The 24275-nt window shown below is 44.5% G+C and overlaps 4 protein-coding genes across 8 annotated transcripts in view; 1 reads left to right on the forward strand and 3 right to left on the reverse strand.

Annotated features, from left to right (window-relative positions):
• Positions 1–3004, reverse strand: part of sesn1 (sestrin 1) — a 36783-nt gene extending 33779 nt beyond the window's left edge. The window contains exon 1 of the mRNA XM_084699226.1: positions 2699–3004. Coding sequence (XP_084555352.1) covers positions 2699–2989 — 291 coding nt within the window. The 5' untranslated portion in view covers positions 2990–3004. The remainder of the gene's footprint in view (positions 1–2698) is intronic.
• A 1422-nt stretch (positions 3005–4426) lies between these two features.
• cep57l1 (centrosomal protein 57, like 1) lies at positions 4427–8718 on the forward strand. Of its 5 annotated transcripts, none has more exons than XM_084699232.1 (11): positions 4427–4559; positions 5161–5311; positions 5504–5683; positions 6174–6295; positions 6454–6573; positions 6720–6797; positions 6888–6986; positions 7191–7271; positions 7429–7688; positions 7776–7920; positions 8008–8718. In XM_084699232.1, the coding sequence occupies exons 2-11, from the start codon at positions 5272–5274 to the stop codon at positions 8230–8232; spliced, it is 1350 nt and encodes a 449-aa protein (XP_084555358.1). In that variant the 5' UTR covers positions 4427–4559; positions 5161–5271; the 3' UTR covers positions 8233–8718. The 5 variants fall into 5 exon arrangements, with proteins under 5 accessions (XP_084555358.1, XP_084555354.1, XP_084555355.1 ...); XM_084699228.1 differs by lacking the exon at positions 4427–4559 and adding an exon at positions 4575–4722; XM_084699229.1 differs by lacking the exon at positions 4427–4559 and adding an exon at positions 4575–4722 and having other exon boundaries at positions 6457–6573.
• Positions 8719–11222: 2504 nt separating this feature from the next.
• Positions 11223–21501, reverse strand: cd164 (CD164 molecule, sialomucin). Its single transcript, XM_084699807.1, has 6 exons — positions 21243–21501; positions 20452–20520; positions 16709–16792; positions 16047–16163; positions 15606–15689; positions 11223–15114 (listed from the first exon to the last, which is right to left on the reverse strand). The coding sequence occupies exons 1-6, from the start codon at positions 21304–21306 to the stop codon at positions 14948–14950; spliced, it is 585 nt and encodes a 194-aa protein (XP_084555933.1). The 5' UTR covers positions 21307–21501; the 3' UTR covers positions 11223–14947.
• Positions 21502–21563: 62 nt separating this feature from the next.
• ppil6 (peptidylprolyl isomerase (cyclophilin)-like 6) lies at positions 21564–24184 on the reverse strand. Its single transcript, XM_084699806.1, has 8 exons — positions 24059–24184; positions 23796–23891; positions 23371–23559; positions 23045–23107; positions 22721–22868; positions 22377–22436; positions 22155–22290; positions 21564–21982 (listed from the first exon to the last, which is right to left on the reverse strand). Exons 1-8 carry the CDS (start codon positions 24134–24136, stop codon positions 21871–21873), a joined length of 882 nt encoding a protein of 293 aa, XP_084555932.1. The 5' UTR covers positions 24137–24184; the 3' UTR covers positions 21564–21870.
• Positions 24185–24275: the final 91 nt, after the last annotated feature.

Genomic DNA, 24275 nt, shown 5'->3' on the forward strand with positions numbered 1-24275 from the left:
ATGAACTGATCTCAGTTCAACTTGAAGAGACTGAGCCTTCTCAGAAAGCTGCAGCAGAGAGCAGAGCATCTGTCCACAGTTCTCTCTTTCGGAACAAACAAAACAAAGACCGAAATAGCTCACACACACTCCTCTTCGAATTCTAATCTCCTATCCATGTCACCAGCAGTTTTCTAACTAGCAAAGCATCGTTCAGCCCTGTTCTGTGCACCTCCCGGGTGCTGTCTCTACTCTAGTCAGACAAAAGAAGACCTTCTGTCCCATTAAAAACACACTTCTCTCCATCCAAAAAGAAAACCACAACAACAAAGAGGAAGCACCCCTAGACCCACCTAGTTTCCTAAGGAGAGGGGCTGGTCTGTTTGTGGGTCAATGTCACACATTTAATTAATCACACTCTAGTGTTTATGACCGGAGCTGCAGAGCCCAGTTGAACAAACATAATGATCTAATAAGTATGTGTAAAAAATGAAAGGTATCATGGGGCTCAGATCTTCCTGCATCCACTTCCACTTGAACCTGGGCAAGAGCTGCTCCTTTCAGACGAGGATAGTCTGAAAGCTATTTGGAAAGCTATACCTATTCGGGTGCCAAGGGATTACACAGGAAAAGAAGGCTGGGTTTCTATCCCTTTCTCTTCCCTTCTGCAAACACAGAACTAAACCCAGGCTCACTACTCAACATCAAAACAGTGAGAAGCTGGTCTTGTCTTGCTTCTTGTTCAGGTTAGGACTGGAGGGCTAGCCTACAATGGTGTTATTAGGCCTACATAACCCAGAGAAACAGCCTCCTGTCTGTGTCCAGCAGGCCAGCACTGAGAGCCTTTCATCCCACAAGGCCAGCGAACACAGCAACCTCAGACAAGCAGCCAATTTAGTCTGCCCACCCCTTTCATAGACTCAGAACAAATACTCACTATTGTTTGTGTGTGTTAAAGTATGAGTTTGTGTGTGTGTCTGTGTGTGTTAGAGAGCATGTGTGTGTGTAAGAGTGTATGTGTGTTTATGAGAGTGAGTGCAGTTGTGAGAGAGTGTGTGTGTTTGTGAAAGAAAGAGAGAGTGTGTGCGTGCATGCATGCATGCACTGCACTCCAACATACATTGAGTCAACAGGTTTCAATGAGACACCCTGTCCAAACGAGCCCTTAGTGACCTTATGGCGGAATCTGCTTATGTTGACCAGGCCCGCTAAACTGCGTAGCTAAGCAGTTTTGCCCCCAGAGTGTTAACCCCAGTGTTGTGGGAACTCAACCCCTCCAACCCCCCCCCCACCACCACCACCAGTACCACCATAATGCCCCCTCCCCAATGGACCTTTTATAGACCTCCCCCCCTTCACCCCTTCACCTCTAGCCCTCTTCGACCCTGGGGGAACACAACACCACACTCGCCCCAGCACTGCGACCCACAGGGCTGCTTGCCCTACATACCCACTCAAGGCAGTTGGGGAAGGGGGTGGGGCGGGGGAGCTGGGAGTAGGGGTTGAAAAACAAACAACTGCAGTATGACATTGTTTTGTGTTCCCTTTGCAAGAAATTATAGCGAGATCAATGGTGTGCCAGGAGATGACCGGAGTTGAGTGTGGAAGCTGCCATGATGCACCATGCATGCTCCTCATGCACTCTACTCAACCACAGCATACCGTGTTTGTCATCATATTTGTTACATCCACCTCCAAATCCTCTCTTTAAGGCACAGAACAAACATTTATGAAGGTATACACACAGCCTTGTTATCTTGTCTTTGCATGTTAAAAACAGGTTGCACATAACATGATGGGAGTGGACAGTCTACATACTGTGGACTGTATGTAGACTGTCATTCGCAGACAAGGAGGGGTGAAAACGTGGGACTGGAGAGCAGACTCATAAATGCAGCCCTGGCAGGCCTTCCAAATACAGCTTAGCACAATGTAGAAATACCAGACAGTGCACTACCCACCACCCCAGTGCAACACAGTATAAACCACTGTCTCTCTCTGCCTCTATCTCTGTCCTCCTTTTTCTCTATAATCATTTCTCTCTCTCTCTCTTTCTTTATTTCTTTTTTCTCTCTCTTTCTTTATCCCTCTCTCCCTCTCTCTTTCCTCATACAGTACACTTCCGTATAATCCCAACTCGAAACAGTCTTTAGCCTCTGGATAACCTGTCATCTGCAGCAGCAGTTTCTTGTTTGGGATTCAGACAATGCTTATAGCAGGGAGATGATAAAAGGTCTGCTAAGTACACTGGCTTTCTAGCTCTGTGTAGGATAACGTCCTGTAACTACCCCTGAATCATGTCATGATACCAGCTGCTTATGACTCCAGCCGTGGTGCACCCCTGATAAGTCTGTAAGTGTACGCTCCAAGATCTCATCGGGTGAAACCTTAATAGTGACGGATAGTGATACGTTGCCAGAGCACACATGTAATAATGCAACAATCTGAAGGTAATAACAGTGCATTATTGAAAGACTGTAAGCTTATTACACACAAGGAGAACAATTACCATGTTGCCTTGGCTAAATGGGTTTGTATCCAGCTGATAAAATCCAACGCCTGGTAAATGCTCACTTAAACGTTGTTTCACTTCCACATAAAAAAGCACATTTGCTTTTATGACATGTAGAGCACTTTTGGGAGATTAAATAATAAGTACCAGGAAAAAAACTTGAGGGTCACAGTGAGTGACTTGCGCTCATGGTGCTATAGGTCCTACCTGTACACTCTGCAGAAGCCACAGGCAACGCTCTTTGACATCAACGAAGGGGCAACGCTTGGATAGCATGAGGAGACGGGCCAAGACATCGTTCAAGTCGCTCGTAGTCTGCCCGGTCCCGGCGGGGGTCGAGGGTTCGGAAACTGGCATTGGACCGATGCTTTCCACTTTCCGCATCACCTCCTGACGTATGTGCTCCATCGCCGCGTCCCTGGAGCTAGCGTCGCGGCTGCCAAGCGCATCCCATCTTCCCGCGGCTTCCTGGTCCTCTTGATCTTCCATCATATTCATATTCTAGTAATTCCTCCTGTTGGGCTATAGAAAGAACAGCACACTGAGCAAAATGAAGAAAAATGTTCCCCGTTCATGAACAAAAACTATAACAGAGGTTGTTTAGCAAACTAATAGTAAGGCAGTTGTGCACTCATTTAGTAGGACACTAAGTCAACTTTCCACAAACGTTTGCGCTTGTTTATTGTAACAATGATCATGGCAACACTTTGTGTTTGTCTCAATCTCCATTTCATGAAAGCTGTTCCACGTCTAAGGAGGGACTACATATTTGCATAGCTGCAATAAACACCCCGCTACCAAAACAAGTACAGTACATACAGTCGATGTTGCATTTTTCTAATTCTTTCTGACTCAGTCAAACCCCCATTCAAAGGTGACAAACAATAAGGATATATAACTATTGCCAGAGGAATCAGTCCATACACACATATATGAGGATAACTGAGAAACAAAGAGTGCCATTGAAAAATTCTTACTTTATTCGCATTATTTAGATCGGTAAGTTTTGCAGCCGTGGGACGTCTTCGCTCTGCATCGAATAACCCGAAACAGAATTTCTACACAGTGGACTTGGGTTGACATTGATTGACAAAGTAAGCGTCCAATCGGCAGACAAATACGACAGCCTATGCGGAGTTTATGTAGATCTCAACCAATGAGCGTTGTACAAGGCGTTCTTCATATTGTAGCAAAGGGTCCATGGGAGTTTGATTCTTTCAAAAAACGCTCGATCGTTCAATAGCTAATTAAATGTGACTATTTAAAACTACAACTCCCGGTTTTGCTGGCAAAATGTTCGGGAGTCGGTGCCCCCCCCTCTCCTTCTTGTTTATCAGAAAACATCCTTGCACATTCGTGAAAAAATACATTGGTATTTGCAAACAAAGACAATGGGTGAAATGAGATTATTTTAACAGTTTAGAGGCATAGATCAATATAATATCAAACACTAGTGATAGTTTTTTTTGACACATTTCATCATTCCATAATTGTATTACACACAGTTAGGTCGTGCATGCATATTTGGTTGATAAAGAGGATGATGCTATTTCGATGGGGAGGAAAATGTTGGCTAGGGGTCCATGCAGTACAAAACATCAGTCTGTCCTGTCAAGCAGCAGTCACATGCACTAGACTTGAATGATGCTCCTGATGGAAGATTGCTTCTTTTTATATCTTGCTGACTCATGGTAGGCCTATTTGTTATCCACACATACTTCATAAGCAGCTGTGTTGTGATCACCGTGCTGGCCCATACACACAGAAAGACACAGACACACATCTGATTCTTGAGTAAACCAAGGGAAATGTGTTTGAGAAATAACTTTTCATGTCGTCTAAGGGACTTAATTAGTTTCCACGCTGTTACTTGGTTTAACTATACATAGATCAAATATCAGTGTGTGCGTGTGTGTGTGTGCGTGCGTTTAGTGGGGTTGGGGGGCGTATGTGTGAAAAATGTTACACAACAGAAATATATATGACTTCAATCCCTCAACTCAACGCGCTAGTGCGCAGGCGGAACCAGGGAGCGGTAAAGGAAAAGCTGTGGAGGGAAATTTAAAAAGTGAGAACCTGCTGACTGCTGAGAAGCTAGCAGAACTCTACAGTAGGCAAGATGGCTGGCTAGCTGACTAACTGGCTAAGCATTACATTTGTTTTTGTGATTTCAAAAGTTTCTTGGCTTTCATCTTCACCCGTACAGCATTATGGAGTTTTATCAAGATCAGGTTAGAAAGACATTCTAGCAACTTTATTTATACTAAAGTTATTACCTAACTAGCTAAAATAGCGAACTTGATGGCTTTTGTGTCAGCTAGCTACATGTCATGTCGTTGGGGTTAGCTCTAGTGCAGTAACATTACAATACATAACTACGTCAAAGGTTTTATTAGCTAAAACAATTTTGTTTTGCTTGTGGCTTGTGTTCCTGGAACGTTCGTTGTGTGTTTCCAAGCTTTTTTTCAAACTGTGTCGACACATGTCCAGCTATATAACTAGATAGCTAGCTCTAGCTCTGGTACGCTTTTCTTTAGTTCCCACACTACCGGAGCTAATGGTGTGATGTTGTCATTTCGTTCAATATAAGTGTGGTGAATTCATTGTGTAATTTTGAAGTAGGCTAGTTCGATGTTATTCTACAAGTCCACTGTCTCAATCCGTTCTAGGTTCTAGACTCTCCATCCAAAAACAGTTACATCGGGAGTTACTACAAGCCCCCGGACAGGATTCTTCCTCCCTCACGTGTGCAGGGACCTCCTACTCCCCATCCCAACAACATGAACACGGACCGCACTACACCTGATGCTGGCAGTAAAGGTTGAAAATAAATAGTTCAACCTTTTTCATCGTCCTTAATGTCATAGTCAATAATATCATAATCCTCCATGACTTGCACATACAAACCAAGCTTTTGAGTAATATCTGACAACAAATATAAAACCATTTTGATGCTATGGTTTCTGTCTGCTCTTTGAAGACTAACAGTGTGTTGTATCATGTATCCTGCAGCTGTCATCACTGCTCTCAAGACCCTCCAGGAAAAGATCCAGCGCCTGGAACTGGAGAGGAAGCAGGCTGAGAGGAATGTCATGCAGTTCTCCCAGGCTGCCCACAGCTATGAGAGCTCCAGCACCTTGCAGAAGCAGCATCCTCACAGCTCTGCAGAAGTTGACGTCTCCAGGAAGAAAGGTAGCTGAACAGAGCGTGCGTTTAGTGGGGTTGGGGGGCGTATGTGTGAAAAATGTTACACAACAGAAATATATATGACTTCAGTCCCTCAACTCAACGCGCTAGTGCGCAGGCGGAACCAGGGAGCGGTAAAGGAAAAGCTGTGGAGGGAAATTTAAAAAGTGAGAACCTGCTGACTGCTGAGAAGCTAGCAGAACTCTACAGTAGGCAAGATGGCTGGCTAGCTGACTAACTGGCTAAGCATTACATTTGTTTTTGTGATTTCAAAAGTTTCTTGGCTTTCATCTTCACCCGTACAGCATTATGGAGTTTTATCAAGATCAGGTTAGGAATGTCATGCAGTTCTCCCAGGCTGCCCACAGCTATGAGAGCTCCAGCACCTTGCAGAAGCAGACAGGAGCCCAAGTGGGATCTCTGATTCCCAGTCCATCTTGTATTTGATATGTCCAATTGTGTGTGTGTGTGTGTGTGTGTGTGTGTGCGTAAACAGAACTGGTGGGCCAGCTGCAGTCGGCTGAGGCCCGCTGTAAGCTTCTGGAGAAGCAGCTGGACTTCATGAGAAAGATGGTGGAGAACGCCGAGAAGGACAAGAACGCTCTGACCGGGAAACAGGTGATGTTCTCTTCCTTGTCTGCGCCGCCCTTCCCACTCAGCCGGCTTGAGATCAGAGACCGGAGAAGACAAAGCCGGCACTTGTTGAACTCGACAGAAAATGCTTCCAGTCTTTGGACTTGTGTGGAGCCTCCTCATCTGCGTCTTTGTCCCACCAGCAGGCCTCCCTCCAGAGGCAGTGGAAGCAGAGCAGCCCGGAGGACCACGTCCAGCTGGAGAAGCTGGAGATGCTGGAAAGGGAGTGTCTGAAACTGAACAAGACTCAGTCCATGGCTGCAGTGAGTGAGCTTCTCCAACACAACCAGAAACCACCTGTCTCCTTCTTTCTCTCAAGGGTCGTTTGCCTGGAACTTGTGTGTCCTGTCATTGTGCTGGAGAATGTCAGGCTATCTTAGTTCTCCTATTCCTCTCTCCTCTTCCTCAGAGGAAGATTGAGCTGATGGAACAGAAACTACTGGCAGAGGAACATGAACGCAAACTAGTAAAGGAGAAAGCAGATGAGGTATCTATAACCTGTCATTCTCACACACGCTCGGTAGCTGTGGGGGATCTGTCCTGTAACTCACCCTGTTGGTGCTGTTTTTGTCCCTAGCTGCAGAGGGAGCTGGAGAGCAACCTCCGTCTGTGTCCCTCGGTCTTTGAGGAGGTCAAACCAAAGAAGAAGAAGAAGAAATCTAAGACAACCTCCAGTGTACGTCCACTGCTACACATTGAGAAAAACTGATGGATTATTATGGATATGTACTGAATGTTTTTTGCGATATAAGACACATTGATGGTAATGGCAGGGACATTACACAAAAGAAAAGCATGAAGGATAAACCAAGATTGTGAGGAATCTACATGCAGTCTTGCCATTAAACATGACTCTGTTGTCTTGGCATGTCTCCCTCAGAAAAGCAGCTCCACGAGACAGGATGCCATAGCGCCACCAGGTGTCCCAAAGGCCAAACTGCTGCCCTTCGTAGCTGGGACGGTGAGTCTGAGCTTCACCTAGGTTCACTATATCACGTCCCATGAGCCTTTGAATATATTGTGGAGGTCAATTACTTATGGACACATCTCTCTGTAACTGACTTGCATGTTACCACCACTAATGTCTCTCCCCCCCCGTCACCCTCTCCCCATGTCAGTCGACCAGCCCCAGCCACTCAGTGCACGCCAACATGCAGAGTGTTCTCCACATGATGAAGCACCACCAGCCCCAGCTGTGCGAGAGGGTGCGCTCCGTGCGCCGGTCCGGCTGTGCGGCCAGGAGGGCGCTCCACAAGTCCCTGTGCTCCTCCCCCTCTCCCCCCAGCCAGGACCCTGGGCCTGGACACACAGCTCCCTCCTTGGGCTCACTCTCAGACCTGCTGCTGGCCTTACAGGATGAACTAGGACAGATGAGCTTGTAAGTATACCTCAGGGCATCTACATAGCCCCTAGTACCACATGCGAATACTGTGCACACATTGTAATGTCTGCGTGTGTCTGCCAGTGAGCACCAGGACCTCGTTCGTCAGATAGATGGGGCGCGCAGGCTGGAACTGAGGGAGGACCTGGAGAGAGAGCTGGAGCTGCTGGTGAAGAGGATGGAGGAGAAGGGAGCCCAGATCAGCAAGCTGCGCAAACACCAGGAGACCGTACGTACTGCACGCGCACAATAGGAAGACTATGAAGATCATAGGAAGATAACCAGATAAACAATATTGTCTCCCGTCTTCTCCCAGGTCCACAAGCTCACACAGAACAAGCCCCAGCATGCTCCGCGGCGGCCGGCGACCAGTGAGGACGGCAGGACTAAGGGAGGGGTCGGGGGCGGAGCGCCGGCCCCCTCCCCGGTCAAGGCAGCGTCCAGACGGGAGGGGGCCAATCAGGAGAACCTGCGGCTCCTCAGAGAGACCCAGAGATTCTGCAGCAGTCTGAGGAAGGATGATGTCCGCTGGGAGTCGTAGACCCTGCATTAGCTCTCCACACACGTCTTCCTCCTTCCTCATCCTCTGCACCTTGAGCTGGTCTCTGCAATAAAGTGGTAGCCATGGTGGAAAGATGGAATTGTCTACACTGCTGTCTGTCACTCAGTCATGTTGGAGTAGAGATGTGGTCCTGCATTGACCATATAAAGAGGTTGAACCGTAGTCGTGATTCTTTGTAAAGGATCTACTCTTTGACTGGATGGCTGGGAAGGACCAGCTCGTTCAGCACTCTGTCATACTCTGTACTTTGCCAAACTAATAGTTTACTATTTTTATATGTATATTTTTTAGGCTGAATATGACAAATGAATGTATGATGTTTGAAGTCAAATCATTTGCTGTAGAGGATTCTGTCCATTTCCTATGTATTTGTCTATTTTCTGTGTGCTTTTATACTTTTGGTATTTAATTTGTATTGTACATGCACAGATATCATATAAAATAAATGCGATTTGAGTTGATTAACGTAGTGTTTCGTATGTTTTGGGCAAATACTAAGCTCTGTCTTAATTAATGTGTACACCCTCTTTCTCCAGATATGTGAAGCCTCTCTGAAGGCTCACTATAGGACCAGGCCAGATGACTGCCAAGTTAGCAGGGTTAGGCTCTAGACCTGAGCAATGTGAGAGCTTGCTGTGACTCCCCAAGTACAGTAAATGTATGATCCAATACTCTTACCATGACACTAGGTGGCAGTAGTTAGCTAGGAAAGTTACTTCATTGCTCTTTTTGTTAGGTTTTTATATGATCTTGCATTTGTATTGCATGTAAATATAAATGTTCATATTCATAGAAAAGGACAATATAAGATGGCAGCAATTACATGATTCTATCTCAGTCCACATTGATTAACAGCAGTAGGTATCTATCAGCAAAGCCTCCACACATTATTGGTCACACTTGACACATCAAGAGATCTTGCTCTATAACAAGGAAAACATTGTATGGTTATGCAACCCCCTTATCACTCAGAGGCTTGCAGGTGTAGCACAGCATCTGTTGGAGCTTGTGTCAACATCAACAGATGGCCAACCACAGCAGCAGATAAGCTAAAGTCTGACCACAAGAGTGTTACACAGAAAGCACCGGGAATACTGTACACAACCACATCAGAGAGAGTGCCTCTTACCTTGTATAAGGTTGGAACATATCCAACTGCTGATTCATTGTTTGCATTCATGTGTGTTTGGTTAGATCAGGAAAAATTGATTGAAATATGTCAAATTGTATACAAGGTCAAGACAGCAGGACGGACTGGACTCCTCAGCCTCTTTACTCATCATGGGGGTACATCAGATGACACACACACACACACATTTTCATGGTCAGTTTGTTTCACTTCCATAACCCTCGGATATCTGATACAGGCTCTTAGGCCATTAGATACAGGTTATGGTGTCCTGTGAAATTTGGACCTCACTGTGTTAGAAAGAGATAGTGAATGGCAAAAAAGAGGAGTACAGGGGGAAAAAAATCAGTGAATCCATTGCTTTGTCTTGTTCTGGTTCATTAGATTAGTAATGGGGAGCTGGGCAGAGAAAATCCTGTTAACCCAGAGGAGGTCCAGACTACTCTTTGCCTACCTCTTTCACTCCTCAGGACTCCACATCTCACTAATTTACCTCAAACCCATATGTCTCCTATCCCTTCTCCATGCCACCCAAGTTCTCTCCATCTTGACGCTCTATTGCCTTGAACATTAAGCAGATGAGCTCAGTAGCAGGGTCTGTGTAGGTGGGCCAAGTTATGCCATCTCTCCCATGCCAGCCGGTCCTGGCACTGTGGGTGTGCCAACAATACAAACTATCTGAACTCTTATCTCCAACATCATACACCGCATCAAACACAAGAAGGAGCTGGTTCACTGGGAAGTCTCTGAGCCTCCAACAACTCTGACACACTGTGGAGCCGTTCATAGCACACAAGTGAGCTCAGGAGACTCACTGTCAGCCTGGGATTAGAACAAGCCTTTAAACTGAGTACACTGGTCACTGAGGAACACAGGCCCAGGGATTTCTGACTGTCTTGTGAAATGGGGCAGCTGGGGTCATGAATAAGACATGTGCCTGACTGAAATAGAGTCTGTGTGGCTCACCATCTCTGTCCAGGGAGGACTAAGTGTAGGGCGTCACAATGTTTTTCCATGGAAAGCAGCATGGAGCAGAAAGACATGCTACTGGGTGCATAGAACGACAACAGCTTTGGTTCTGGGAAAGAAGGGATCAGCCTTGGCTAGTAAGATTCTGTAGGAGAGCACCACTGGTGTCACAAATATGTATCAGAGTACTTCTGAGAATGCACATCTGCATGCAAATACTCACAGGCACATAATTACTGTCTTCCTCAAATGCACACACTTCCCGTCTAACTTGAACTCTTTGCCAAGTAAGCAAAACTTGTTATGGCCTTGGGTACTGGCTATGTATCCTGTTTGAGACAATGGGAGATAGCAGACTTTTTGTGTGCGCGCACAAGAAAGAAGTGCAATATTTCCTAGTGGGTTAATTTCTAGTTTGGTTTATCCACAAATCCACAGTCCCAGAGTCACTGTTTTGCATACTGACCATGACAGCGCTACTCTATACTTGTTTTCTGGAATATCCTGTTTGTGTTACCAAGTAGATACTGAGGAAAAGGACCTCAGTGAAAAAAAAAAAAAAAAAAGCTAGGCTTTGGAGCTGGCCTCCAACCCATGACTCAGCACCTCAGCTCACCTCTCCAGCTGGATCCATCAACTCTCTTACAAGAGTGGGATTCAATGCCACGTAATCATAAACATACAAATTGGCGGTATCTATTGCGTGTCAGCAAAGAACACTGGTTAAGCTGTTCAATGGAAACAATGCTTTCCTGTCAGTCCAAAGTCAAAACAAGCATTGTTCCGAAGACAACTTACAAAATAAAGTGAAACATGAAAATGTCACTACCTATGTAAAGAACTCAGTAAACACAGAAATGAAGGCGACGTATAACATTATTACAACTTTATTGATTTAACATCTTCAAACTAATTGCAAAACTAGAAAAAAAGAAAAAAACATCAACAAAACTCCAGAGAAAAGGACCTCATAAAACAAGCATAAAACATTAGCATAGTGAGATCTGTGGCATCGGCATGTCTTCATAACCTCTGTGTCCAAAACAAGGCTAGGAAATGATAGCAATCAGACGAGTACTGGGCTTTTATTGGACATGTCATGACTGTACTGTATATGTGCACATGGTGAGAGAGCAAGGCAAGGGAATTTAAAAGGCCTTTTTAGCCACCGTCAGCTTCACAGGTAAGGGACTAATGACAGAGCCATAAAGATGCATCTACAGTCAAGAAAACACCAGAGATGTTGACAGGTGGATCTTGCTGGCACCAAATGTTTAGAGACCGCTACGTTCCAGGCTAGGATGTAGAATCCACTCTGGTAGGAATGCAGGTCGAGTCATCATGAAATGTTTGTTGCCAGTGTGTGACCAGTTAGGTAGCAACCCTATACTTCTGTGGCTCTTGCTTGGTCATTCTCCCAAAATGTAGTCTGGGATACTGAAATGGTGGTTGCAAGAATAAAATAAAGACATTCAAAGCAGCTTTCAGTTACAAGAAAACATCTACTGACTTCACTCTCAACAAGGGGTTCAGAAAGTGCCAAATCCCTTTTGATATTTAGTGGATGTGATAACGCCAGTCAACAAACAAAAACCCTTCGTATACATGTTCAACTGAGTAAGGCACTTTTCTTCAAGAGGTGCAAGGAGGGGTTGTGGCTTAACTCTGTAAGAGTGGGGAAAAAAGGAGTAATTGTACCTGTTGCTATGGACACTGGGGTTGTTTTGGGATGGCAACGCAGATAATGCTATCCCACATCTTACCGCCGGGGCCGGAGGAATGCAGCAGTTAATTGGTTAAAAGTTGGAGTGGAAAGGAGGGAGAGCAGTTATTCACTGCTGATGCATTTAACCTATTCCTTCCCTTTGAAAGGAGGAAACACTGTTTATTGTTTGAGAATAGAAGCAGATGGCTCTGAGACAAATATAAACTGGTTCTTAAACCTTCCGGTGGCGGTGGAGGTGAGGGGGTGTTCTTTGGCACATAGCCTAATAACATCAGGTGACTGGGGGTGGATCTTTAAAAGGCGTGATGATGGTGATCCAGAGTCTGGGCCTGACCAAGGCCAAAGAAGACATGCACTTAATGACTTGCACTTCATAGTTATCATAACACAGAACAAAAATATCAAGGTCATTAGTTGTTAGTTTATGTCCTTCCATCATTTGGCAAATATTTCACAACATTACGTGACAAGCGTTTGTGTAATTGAGTAGGATTTTGGCAGCAATATTAAAATAAGACAAGGCAAAGAATAGTACAATACAACAGCTTAGTCAGTGCAATGCACCATGTTTCAGACCAGGACTGCTGACTTTGGCTTCAAACCACATAACGGAGACGTGTTCTGCTGTAGCATACTGGCTAATAGAGAAGTGAATCAAGTGGTTCTTTCACATGTCTTCAGCCAAGAGAAAGAACATGCACCAATAGAAAACTAAAGAATCCGCTAGAATTTCACGTATCTGACATGCAATATTAGAGAAAAGAAGGGAAAAAAGAAGTCAGAACAAAGAAAAGGAAGAAGTCTTATCCCTGGCAAGCCACCACAAACCAACACTAACAAGAAAGTCAAAGCAACCTGGAACTCTTTAACTTCAATACCATTCAACTTCAACACAATTGGATCTTCGAGGTAACAAAAGGCCAGAACAAGGCAATTCTATGGACTATGAGGTGGGTAAGGGAAAAATCTCACTGTTACCAGCAAGCTAATCAAAACACTTGACTTGTTAGCCAAACTATGTTGATGTTCTGACAGATAACCATTGTTTTGTTGTTGCAAGTAGTCAGCCTGAGGAGACTGAGAGCTCACTAGGATGCTACTGCCCATGGGGAAATAAGACAAAAAGGGGAAGAAAATAGTGAATCCAGACACAATAATTTAAGAGCAGATCTCTAAGTCTGAAACGGGGTGGGTCAATCCGATGTAAAACCACACAATGAAACTCACACTACTTCTCTGGGCCATGAAACACTATCTTCCATTCTCTCCAAAGGGGCAGTGGGCCTAACTTATAAATCAGTTTCCATTCATCAAGACCAAGTCTTCATTCAATACAAGACTACTTTATCTTCAACTCTTCAGTAATAAAAGGCTATTCAGTCCAGCTGGGTAACTAGGGTTTATCTCTGAGCTCCAATACCAATATCAGCACCGCGATACCGTCCCCGTCTACATCTGCATCCACCAATGACAACGGACTCAGCCAGGAGGAGGCAGAGCATCATTTTCATCCTATCCTATCACGGTCACTTTGGACATTTAAACATTAAAGGCACTTTGCTGCTATCATTGTCCACATTGAGAAGGTACACACTGTTCTGATCTCTCTCCTCTTTCTCTTAGTGACATACGTAGAATTATACTTTTATGCTTTTATACTTAATCATTTAGACTTCTCTTTCATCTTGACCCCACACACCCATCGATCATGTCTGAACTTGGCTGATGCTGAGGTGACCTACTTTCTGTCATGGGCGGCCACCTCGATTGATAGATCAGTCGGCTAAGATGAGACAAGACCGGGGGGAATGGGTGGGTGTTTGAGGGGGAGGAGTTCGGGGGTGTTGGGTGTCAACATGGTTTATTGCTTTGAGCTACTCATTTGACAGTTGGCATGTGATGTTGTCACGTGCAGGTCAAGGGTCATTGTGATCCCTGGCAGGTCAACTGAGTCAAATGCACAACGGTGTGCCCAATGGAGAGAGTCTAACACAGACTCCTCACACACCGGAGGGCTCTGTTCAAAGGGCAGGTTTCAGTCTGGATGGACCATGGAGCACCGCTTCCATTTCCTGGTTGTAATTTTTTTGTGCATTACCCCCTCCCCCTTTCATGTTATCTATGGTACTCAGTTAGACGAGTCCATAAACATATCTGTTTATAGACTTCAACCAGAATAGAAGCCATGCTCCACCATCCATAGTTGCCTGTGAAAACACACAGTAGTTGGGGACAGGGGTGGCGACTCACACAAACAGTGTTTCCAAGACATTATCAGAAAAATTGCATGGAGGTTTGGTAGGCACTCTGAACACTGTGGCACCATTATGCACCCAACAGAAAGGTCGGCTTGATTTTATAGCCAACTGAAATGTTTCTGTAAGTGACAGACGGGTGAAACATTTAAATAAATGAAGCTATGGGTTACAGGATGGAGGGGGGTGTAGCTGTAAATTAAGCTTTTTTCCTCCAGTCAGCACAAAGGAAAGCGAGTTTGACAGTATGACTAACCACATGATGGGGTAGGAGAAGGGAAGACAGCATGGGAGGGTGGGGGGCAATATGATGTCATCTGTACTTGAATATGCGACTTGTGGTTTTTGTGTGCAGTATGTAATCCATAACCCAGGTGAGTGTGAGTGCCCATCAGGGCAGAAAAGTAGAGGAAGGCAGCAGGCCTCAAGCACAAACTAGTACAAGTAGCTCAATGCCACAAGGGCAATAGTGGTGAGGTTTAAAAGACAGATGACTTGGAAACACTGTTTGTTTGGGGTAGGGGAGAGATGCATGCTGGGTGGGTGTAGGGGGTTTATTAAGAGACTCTAGTTGGCACATGGGGGGGCTAGTCGAGGGGGGTCAGGTGCGCTGCTTCACAGGGTGTGGTAGTTGCGGTCCTTAGACTTGCAGAACTTGTAGATGAAGAAAATGACAGCTTGGAGGCCCAGGACCAGGACGATCCCCCCGATGAAGCTCGCCGCGTCGAACGTTGAGTCCTTATGTGGGCCAGAAGTGGGGGTTACTGGTGCTGCTGTGACATCTGGAGAAGGAAGATGCAGGTTATTCTACAGCCCAGTGACTGGAGGCTCTCACCATGGGACAGCACACATAGCAAAACACACACACACAGACAGACACACACACACACACACAGTAACATCACTTCGAGAATGAGGGTCTTAAAGTATCAAGATATCCAAAGCAATGTTCATATTATGCATACAAGTACAGCTGATAATCAAAGACCAGAAGTGCACAGCTCTAAAAGTATTGCAGTAGTTGGTGCTAAGGAACGCTCTGTATTTTAACCAGACATCTTAACTACAATATTATAGGACAGGACAGTGCAACAATACCATCATATCTCAAGTACAACTTTGTAACCAATTCCATAAGGGCAGTCTGTTACAATACAGTCAGTGTTTCCTTTGTGTGTCATCTAGAGACGATCTGGCCAAGTGTGAGTTCAGTATTAAACTCTGCTTGTGTGATGTGCTACCATTCTGTTCTAGCATAGGTGGAGGTACTTACTGGAGGGTGGGGCCGTGGAGACGGGGATGGGGACGGTGGTGTTTGGGGCGGTGGTCGGAGCTGCCGTGGAGATGTTGGCAGCAGCTGGGGCGCAACAGAGGCACGTCAGGTCAAAGGTCAGGTCAAAGGTCAGCTCACATTAGTTACATTACACCACCATCTTAGTTTCACTGACAGGACAACCCCATTTACAAGACCCAGTGTGTGTGTGTGTGTGTGTGTGTGTGTGTGTGTGTGTGTGTCGGTACACAATGTCAGCAGCCTAAATAAAGTAAAGCAACATTTAAGCCAATGAACACACTGGGAGCTCAATGTGCCCCTTCTAGAAAAGTCCTAGCCACTAACAGATGTTCCTGCAAACACAAAAATGTACGCTCACCAAAGAACCACAAGTGAAAGCAAAGGTCAAGGGTCAGGGTAAAGCTTCAAGGCAGGACTAACCTGTTGTGGGAGCCACTGTGCTGCTGTTAGTGCTGTTGGCGGTTGGGGTGGGGCTAGGAGCAATAGTAGTGGGTGGGGTGGTTGGGACGGTGGTCGGGGCAGGGGGAGGGTCAGTAGCTGCAGAGGTGATTAACACCAGGACAGAGTGTGAGAAGGGGACAGGAGAGAGACCACCAGGTTAACAAGTTGTAGGACTTCGGTTTCAAAGGTTCTGACAAAATCGTTCACACCCTCCAAATTGTTGTGGTCCAATAACAGGATGAGTGAAGATGGGAATAGGAAAGGAGGGAGGGAGGGCATGGATGAAGTTCAGGGAGGTAAGCATTTGAAGAACACTGACACACAAAGAAACAGGTGGCATCACAACATGAAGAGGCACAGAAGATCAACATAAAGGAAGTAGCATAGATTTGAAAGTGCCATTCTATCTAGTGAGGCCCCTATTGCATTCTCTTGAATTCCTTCACCACATCCTTGAAGTAATCTCTGATATACAGTGATACTGAGCAGGACATATTCAAGTTTATAGTTGGCACCAAAGCATATCCTATCAATGATTTCTCCAAGAGAAACTGTATGGAAAGATGCATTGTTTTGCATTTTTCTATGTGTCTGCTTCCAGACAGCCTGGACCTGCTGATGGTACTGGATGCTGTCCTTACCTGCACAGGTGGAGTTCAAGCACATCTCCGGGTTGCTGGTCGCATTCACACAGGAAACATTGCTGACACCGGGAGTAGCTTTGACTGACCACAGGGCACAAACACAGAAGACATGTCAGCACATCTGGAGATCAACGTCTCAACATGTGATCGGCACACGGCACGTGTTCACACAAGACCCCAATCAGGCCTGAGAGTGAAGACAGTTCTGAGGTACAGGCATTGTGGTCTACGCTGAACATAAGAAAATCCATAAAAAGGTCATGCATTATAATATCTCCAGTATGTGTGTGTGTGTGTGTGTGTGTGTGGCTGTGTTCGTGTCACTGTCATCAGACCATCTAACTGTGAAACTCCTGAGTCATACCCTGCATGTTCAGGGGGCTCCCTCTGTGGTTCCACTGCTGATAGGCTAACCCTGGCCTATGGCTGTGTAATACAAGTAAGAGACAGAGAGGGAAAGAAAATTTGGAACTGAGAGATGTGTGGTTCAAGTGACGACTTAATCTTGCCAAAAAATCTTGCCTCTCCAAAACACTCTCCCTTGGCAACTTGAGACTGACTGCTAGCCTGACTGCCAGTCATCCAGTTCTCCATTCAGGCCAACAAAGAGGATAGCATTTACTGGTCACCACCTGAATACAGAGGGCATTCTCCTACAAGATTTGTAACTACAGCATTTTGTATGTGTCATTGTCCATACATTATGAACATCCCCGTCCACAACTCATGACCACACATTTCAAGGGAACCTGAATCAAACTACGTAAAGAAATGGACAAAACACACTGCTACCATCCTCCACTGGAACAAGTCAGTCTGATATTCTCTGCTTATCAGAGTGACAAAGACCTTCACATGGCCAATGACATGCTTGCTAGGCAACCGAGGACAGAGCACTGAGTCATCATGGCCACTGAAGAAGTCTCCACCATGCATGCCTCGCTAACATATTACCTTAGGTAGATATCAACATATTCCTGCAGCTAGACAACATAAGCATGTAGACATCAACATGGCCAAGGTAGACACGGCCAGATATCAATATGGTTCCCTCTCAAACCTAGGCCTTTACCTGGGGGTCTGCGGCCACCCAGCCAAGCAACAAGAGTGACCCTGAAGCTATCTGCTGTGTTGTAAGTAGACTGTTTCCACTGGTCGCTCACACACACACGCACGTGAATGTGAACTCAGAAGCACGGGTTCACTGCTTGGGTTTGGAGAGCTACAGAGAGGACTACAGGAAGCTTCCAGAACCAGACCATAGTCTGTCTGAGAAACTGCCTCAAGGCTGATAATCAATATGATAAGGCTGTGTATCGTTTTCTACCCACTGATTGGACACAAGCATGTGTGTGTGTGTTTGTGTAGGTCTGCCACATTATAATACAGCCTCCAGAACTAAACGTGCTAGTGACGCCAAAGCCTTGTTCACACTAAATCCCCCGACCAGAGATAGATGTGGTAATAACAGTGGGGTAGAGTTGGCCCAGGGCACTAGCTCATCTGACCCGCCTGTTCTTTACAACAGCACATCCACAGACAGCTCCCACACATCCAGCAGGAATTGTTACCTCTGGTTTTCAGACGTCTTGTTTGAGTTCATACCTCATCAGTGATCTCTTGTTTGGCTTGAGAGAGGCCTTAGAGCTGGTCTATGACTTAATGCGTGGTGGAGATTGTAGGGAGCTGCTGGTCCCACTGGGGTTAGGGGCAGCATAGGGCAGCTGGGGTTAGGATCAGCATCTGTTGGCTGTGACTTGTTAGTTGTGGTGTGTGAATCAGTGGACTCTGAGCTGGGGTGATTGTGGGAAACCTGATAACACTTTTCTGGGAACCCACACCCGTCCTTAAGACAAATTTATGGTCAGTGACACACTTATAGTATAGCAAGTCTTAAGACCCAGAATGACAGATCTCTACATCTTGTTTGTTCAGTCAAATTTGCCAGCCAAACCGTTAGACACAGAGAGCGAGAGAGAGAGCGAGAGAGAGTTGGTATTTGAACCGTTTATCATGTGACCTATAAAAATGCATCAATTGAACTTTGACCTGAAATGAGTCACCTGATTGCTGCAACAGTTGGCAGGTGAAAAACAGGAAATGTAACATAATAAAAAACATAATAAACCATGAAGAATACAACCTCTCAAGAGCAGCTTGCTACCTGCTTCACAAACAGAAGGCACACACAACCCCTGTTCTGTATTTCAGCACTATTCACCAGTGGCTCAACAGTCAGAAAGGCCCAACAATACAATGCTGGGGTTTTGTCTTCCACTTCACCAGTCTAACTGGAAAACGATTACTAGAGTTATGGCAACACCTGGTCAGTCCTGTCGAACCACACAGAGCTGAAATAGTATCCAGTCGGGCCCAGTTCACACTGGGAGGCCAAGCAGGAGGAGGGCGTTGGACCTGGCTCACCCAGTCACTACTGCTGGGAAAATGCCAAGTTTCCTGTCAGGTTTCCTGTTTGTAGCAAGTGTAACATGTAGGAAAGAGATTCACGTCACAGGTTCTGTCATTTTGTGCTTTTAAAATCTCGATCTATTAAATAATCTCCTCCCTTCTGGGTCCTTTATCCCATTGTTCACTTTCGTTTGCGCTCTCTCCTTCTAAGGATAGTGCCATTTTTCGTGTGCTTCATCCTCTGGCTTCCTCTCCTGTCTCCTGCAGTTCTTTAGAAATAATTATCACCACATGACCACAGTGCCACAACAGCCACCTGTGTGCTTGTCTATGTCTGTCTGTGTGTTCAGTCACAATTTACATACGCCTGTCAACATACACATTTATCTTTGTTAAGCACCATAGTTTGACGTCATGCTCGTCTTTTCACAAGACGGCTCGAGGTCTCCTCTGAATACACTACAAGACTCGCCTCCTCCAACATGTACTCAAGATAATCACACCATCCTCCCTCGCGCAAACCTTCTTGCAACAAATCCAAGTCCAGTCCAGCCCAGTCGGTTATGAATTTCCACTCCAATCCCACAAGGAAACAACACACCTGCTCACCTGTCTGTTTCTGAGGCGGTAGCCAGTTATGATCTTTGCCTGGCCACCAATTAAAAATCTGCCAGCCTAACCTCTATTCAAAAGTCTGGTAACATTAATAGTATCCCATTTCCACAAACTGATAAAGCATTGATCCACTAAGATAGCAAAGTCCTTGTGACACTTGTTTCAAGAGGGAAACCAGAGAGGACCTGGTCAGTCATTTGCAAACCTACAGCAATACTATTTAATACGAGAGTTACTCAGAGCTCTAGGCCCAATGACCATAGAGACTAAATGACAACCACAACTATAACTAAATCTGCCTCCTGTGTACATTTCCTGAGTGTGGGCCACAGATTTAATTTATTCTAGTAGTAGATCAAGCAACATTATCATTATCATAAACGAGATTACTGCATAGCAAAGTGCTCTGGTCCAAGGACCACAAGATATTTAGCCTTCTTTGTGAAATGTCAGATGAAGAGGTTAATTCGGCATTTTCATTCTAACTAGGCTACCTATTGTGACACTGTAAAGGGAAAAGTGTCCGAAAAAGTGATTTGAGCAACCCTGTTCAAGTCCTCTTAACCAGGAGTGGACTATCTCCATCTTTTACTGGTAGGCTAAATATTTAACTATTGAAGCGACTGACATAAGCTTTTGTGTCTAAGGACAGAAGGGTTTACATATCCAACAATGTGATTGATTGTAATTTGTAATCCCAGGTGTGAGATACTCACATGTGCAATTCATCCACTGACACCCAGGCAGGTTTCCACAGGCGTTGCAGTCCAAATCAAGACATTGGTCTGAAAAATAAGGATTCAAAATCATATTCTGAGACTGAGAGAATTCACGGGTTTAAGTTTGTGACAAGGAAACTTTTAGTATCATGATTTTAAAAATTGTCCTGCTACACATTGGACCTTTCCTGTGTCGAGGATGAACATTTGCTTACGATTTCAGCAAGATTACTGGCTTGACATTTGATTTTAGGGCGAGAGCTGTTTCTACAATAAATTAATGTGACGCAACTGAGAGGGAAGCAGCTAAGCTAGGTCTGCTGTTACACCTTACATAATGTAGCAGCCTTTCTAAAAAGAGAATCTGAGTAACTGTTGTTCATTTACAATCCACAAACTGTACTTTACACTCAACGGGTAGGAAGTTATTTACTGATGGTCATATAGCCTACTAATACATTTTGATTTTTGTGGAAGACCATTGACTTTGCTAGCTAAGAGAATCAAGCCAGTGTTGGTCACTGAATGTTCAGTGACGAATAAGGAGGCTGTGCTGTTAGCCATTTATGTACTGTATAACTCATTTGAAATCGTGAATAGGGTTGACAGCCTTAATACATAGTAGAAAACTATGCGTTCAACTAATATTTGTACAACTGCATCGAAATTCAACACATACACACTTAAAACGTCAACCGACGCGTGTTAGCTTGCTAAATGTTAGTGCTAGCTCTTTTCTATGCAAGCAGAGCGCGAGGCAGATGGGATTGGAGAGGTCGGAAACTTACCTGCGTCGGCAGCTGTTGTTGCACCAACCAGAACTAATGACACGAAGAAAAGTTTGAAATACATGTCGTTTGATCTATATTCCCTTATTGTTCAACCGGGATAGAATTGGATTGCGGGAGGGCGAGTGACTATATTCTGTTGGTTACGGGGATTCTCGCGCTGGTACTGCTGCTAGCAAAATAGCTACTTCCTTCCACTAGACAGGTCATGTGGCAGTTTTTACTGCTTGCAGAGGGAAGATTGGGAGGAGTGTCGTGATAGGAAGCTGTCTTAAAGGTACGTGTGAGGAAATGGTTCGTCTTTAAAAGTTAGTTGTTTGACTTATTGCTCGCTGTTGCGCTTTCTGTCCTACACCAGGAAAATATAGCTAGGACAACAAACTCTTGACCCAGAATTATTGTGCATAGTGTAAATAAATGTTGTGCTGCTACACTGAGTTTGTGTTTAATCAAAACACTGTTAAAACCACTGCCAAAGGGTAGGGGTCTTATGTTATTTATGACATTGTATGAAGTATTCCTACACGGAAACAGCACAAACAAAATCGTTTGTGTTAACTTTATATAAGAAGGGAATAGGAAATCGCATGTTACAATGTAACATTGTTGTGTAAAAAACCCAAACAGGTCAAGGTTCAAACACTCCACAGTCGAGCACCTTACACTCCTGCTTAGGTCTCTCGTTGTAGGTTTGGACTTCCTCTAGTTTCCTCAGAACCTCTGTGCCTTCTATCACTTCACTGAAAAAAAGGAAACATTTTCAGCACAATACTATGTTTAGACCTCTGCTCTGTCACAGTCACTCAACTGTCATTCAGAAGAGGCAAAACATGTTGATGAATAAAGACAAAAGAAAGAGAGAAACTGAAAATAAACAGATATTATCTCAAAGCCTTCCTATGAGTCACAAACCCAAAAGCCACATATTTCCTGTCCATCCAATTGGCCGGCTGCAGGGTTATGTAGAACTGGGAGCCGTTGCTATGGGGACCCTGGTTGGCCATCCCCAAGATTCCTCGTTTACTGTGGGAGACCGCAAAACTCTCATCTAGAAGGAATCGAGTATGGGTTGGTTTACTGATATTCAAACACAAACATGAGTGTGAGGTTTAACAAAGTTCAAATCCTTTTTACCCTCAAATGTGGGTCCGTAGATCGACTCCCCACCAGTGCCTTTGGCTAATGGCAAAATATCTGTGAATAAAATATTTAATGACGTCATCACTCATAATCACCATGTGGAATGATGAATTTGAGAATTATACACATATAGTAGCTTATAAAATTTTCTGACAGTGCCATTCTGTCTCTGAACACTGAGTATACTGTACGGTTAACAACACAGATAAAAAGCACTGTACAATATTAATATAGAGTGGCTGTCGTCAGTTATAATAATTGGTTAAATATAAAAGATACACGTTTTTAATTCTGAACAAAGTGCTAATAAATGTTATTTAAACAGAAAAGAGTCATACCTCCCCCTTGTATCCAGCCATTGGGCACCACTCTGTGAAACAATGAGCCCTTGTAGGTCAGCAAGAGGTCATTATTTGACAAGCCTTCCTCACCAGTGCACAGAGCCTGGAAGTTTTTACACGTCTTTGGGCAGAGATCTGAGAACAACTAGAGAGAGTGAAGACAATGTCATAAAATAGATTTTTTGTTGCTTAAGGATTCTTTCCCCCTCCCTTCTCAATACCATCTCAATCATGACTTCCTCTATCCATTTAGTCTTATCTGAGCAGTGCAAATGAGAAATTAAAGCTGTATGAAGTGCAAAACAAGAAGAGTTGCCTCACTTCAAATAGTAACCTTCCAACTGCCTCCCCTCTGATGGCAATGTCTAAGTAAACAAAGGTGTGCTGTGGAGAAAGAAGGAACATATATGATGTTCCCTAATGCAAACTGCCTCATGCCAAGCACATAAATTACATTTGATACATTGTCTTTTTACACAAATGAATCCTGGCCTTTTCACTTCTATACTTATGGACTTAGTGTATCATTAAATGGAAAATTACAACATACTGTTGTTAGACCGTAACAGTGAATGGACAGAATTTGGTACTTGCAACGTCATATCAAACTGCTGTGTCTATGCTTGTATCTCGTTCTATGGACTTGCCCCAGTGCCACGAAGGTGTTTGGAGTAGAAATCCTCAGCAAGGGCCAGGTAGAGAGCATGTGGTCGAATGAAGGTAAAGTCCCACTCTTTCACAGCCCAGCCAGCCAGATCCTTCTCATCACCAAGGAGACCGTTGTTTACGAAACACATTAGGTGGCTGGAGTACTGCCATATTTCCCCCCTCAGTTCCTTGGTTTTGAAAGTGTTGAAGAATGTTTTTTATTTTGTATTCAGAGGTTTATAATAAGAATGTTGTTGAATAATGCACTCTCAGCTAGAGTGGGGAGACAACACACTGTGTAGTACAGTGCTGTTTCATTTGATTCCACTAGACATGCATTTCTTCAGGAAAATAATGTAATCTGAGACTGCACTTTTTCAAAGCATACAATACTCTTTCAATCAAAACTGATGAAAATACCCACCCTTTTCTTATTGCTTAGATATGCATGCCAGTCACATTCAAATAATGGCTGAATAGTTGGATCCAAGAAGGAGTTGGGAAACTTCAATTTCAGTCCCTGGGTTGAAAGGGAAACTTTCAAGCAGCTCAATCAGCAGAATGCTAGCTAGCTACAGTACATCATCTTTCCATCTATTCCATGAATAATTTTTCATATGCATTTTATCTAGTTAGCTAACTACTTCAGTGTTGTTAACTTGCAGAACTTTAGAATTAAGTAGTTACCTCAGCAACGCCCTTAGCGATTTGAAAATTATGAACTTTCATTAAACCGACAATTTCTATATGTACTTTGGAATTCATGATGGCTCGTCTTGACAAACTCCCTGGTGCCTGTGTCAGTAAACAAGACTGTCGTCTCCATGGTAACGATGCCTCGGGGTCGCACAGAAATGACGTTGGACCGGTCCTCTCGATGTTTGTTACGCATGCTACCATAAAA

Source organism: Hypomesus nipponensis, chromosome 6 (genome assembly GCF_054491055.1).
Source record: "Hypomesus nipponensis isolate SF chromosome 6, ASM5449105v1, whole genome shotgun sequence".
NCBI classification, from domain to species: Eukaryota; Metazoa; Chordata; class Actinopteri; order Osmeriformes; family Osmeridae; genus Hypomesus; species Hypomesus nipponensis.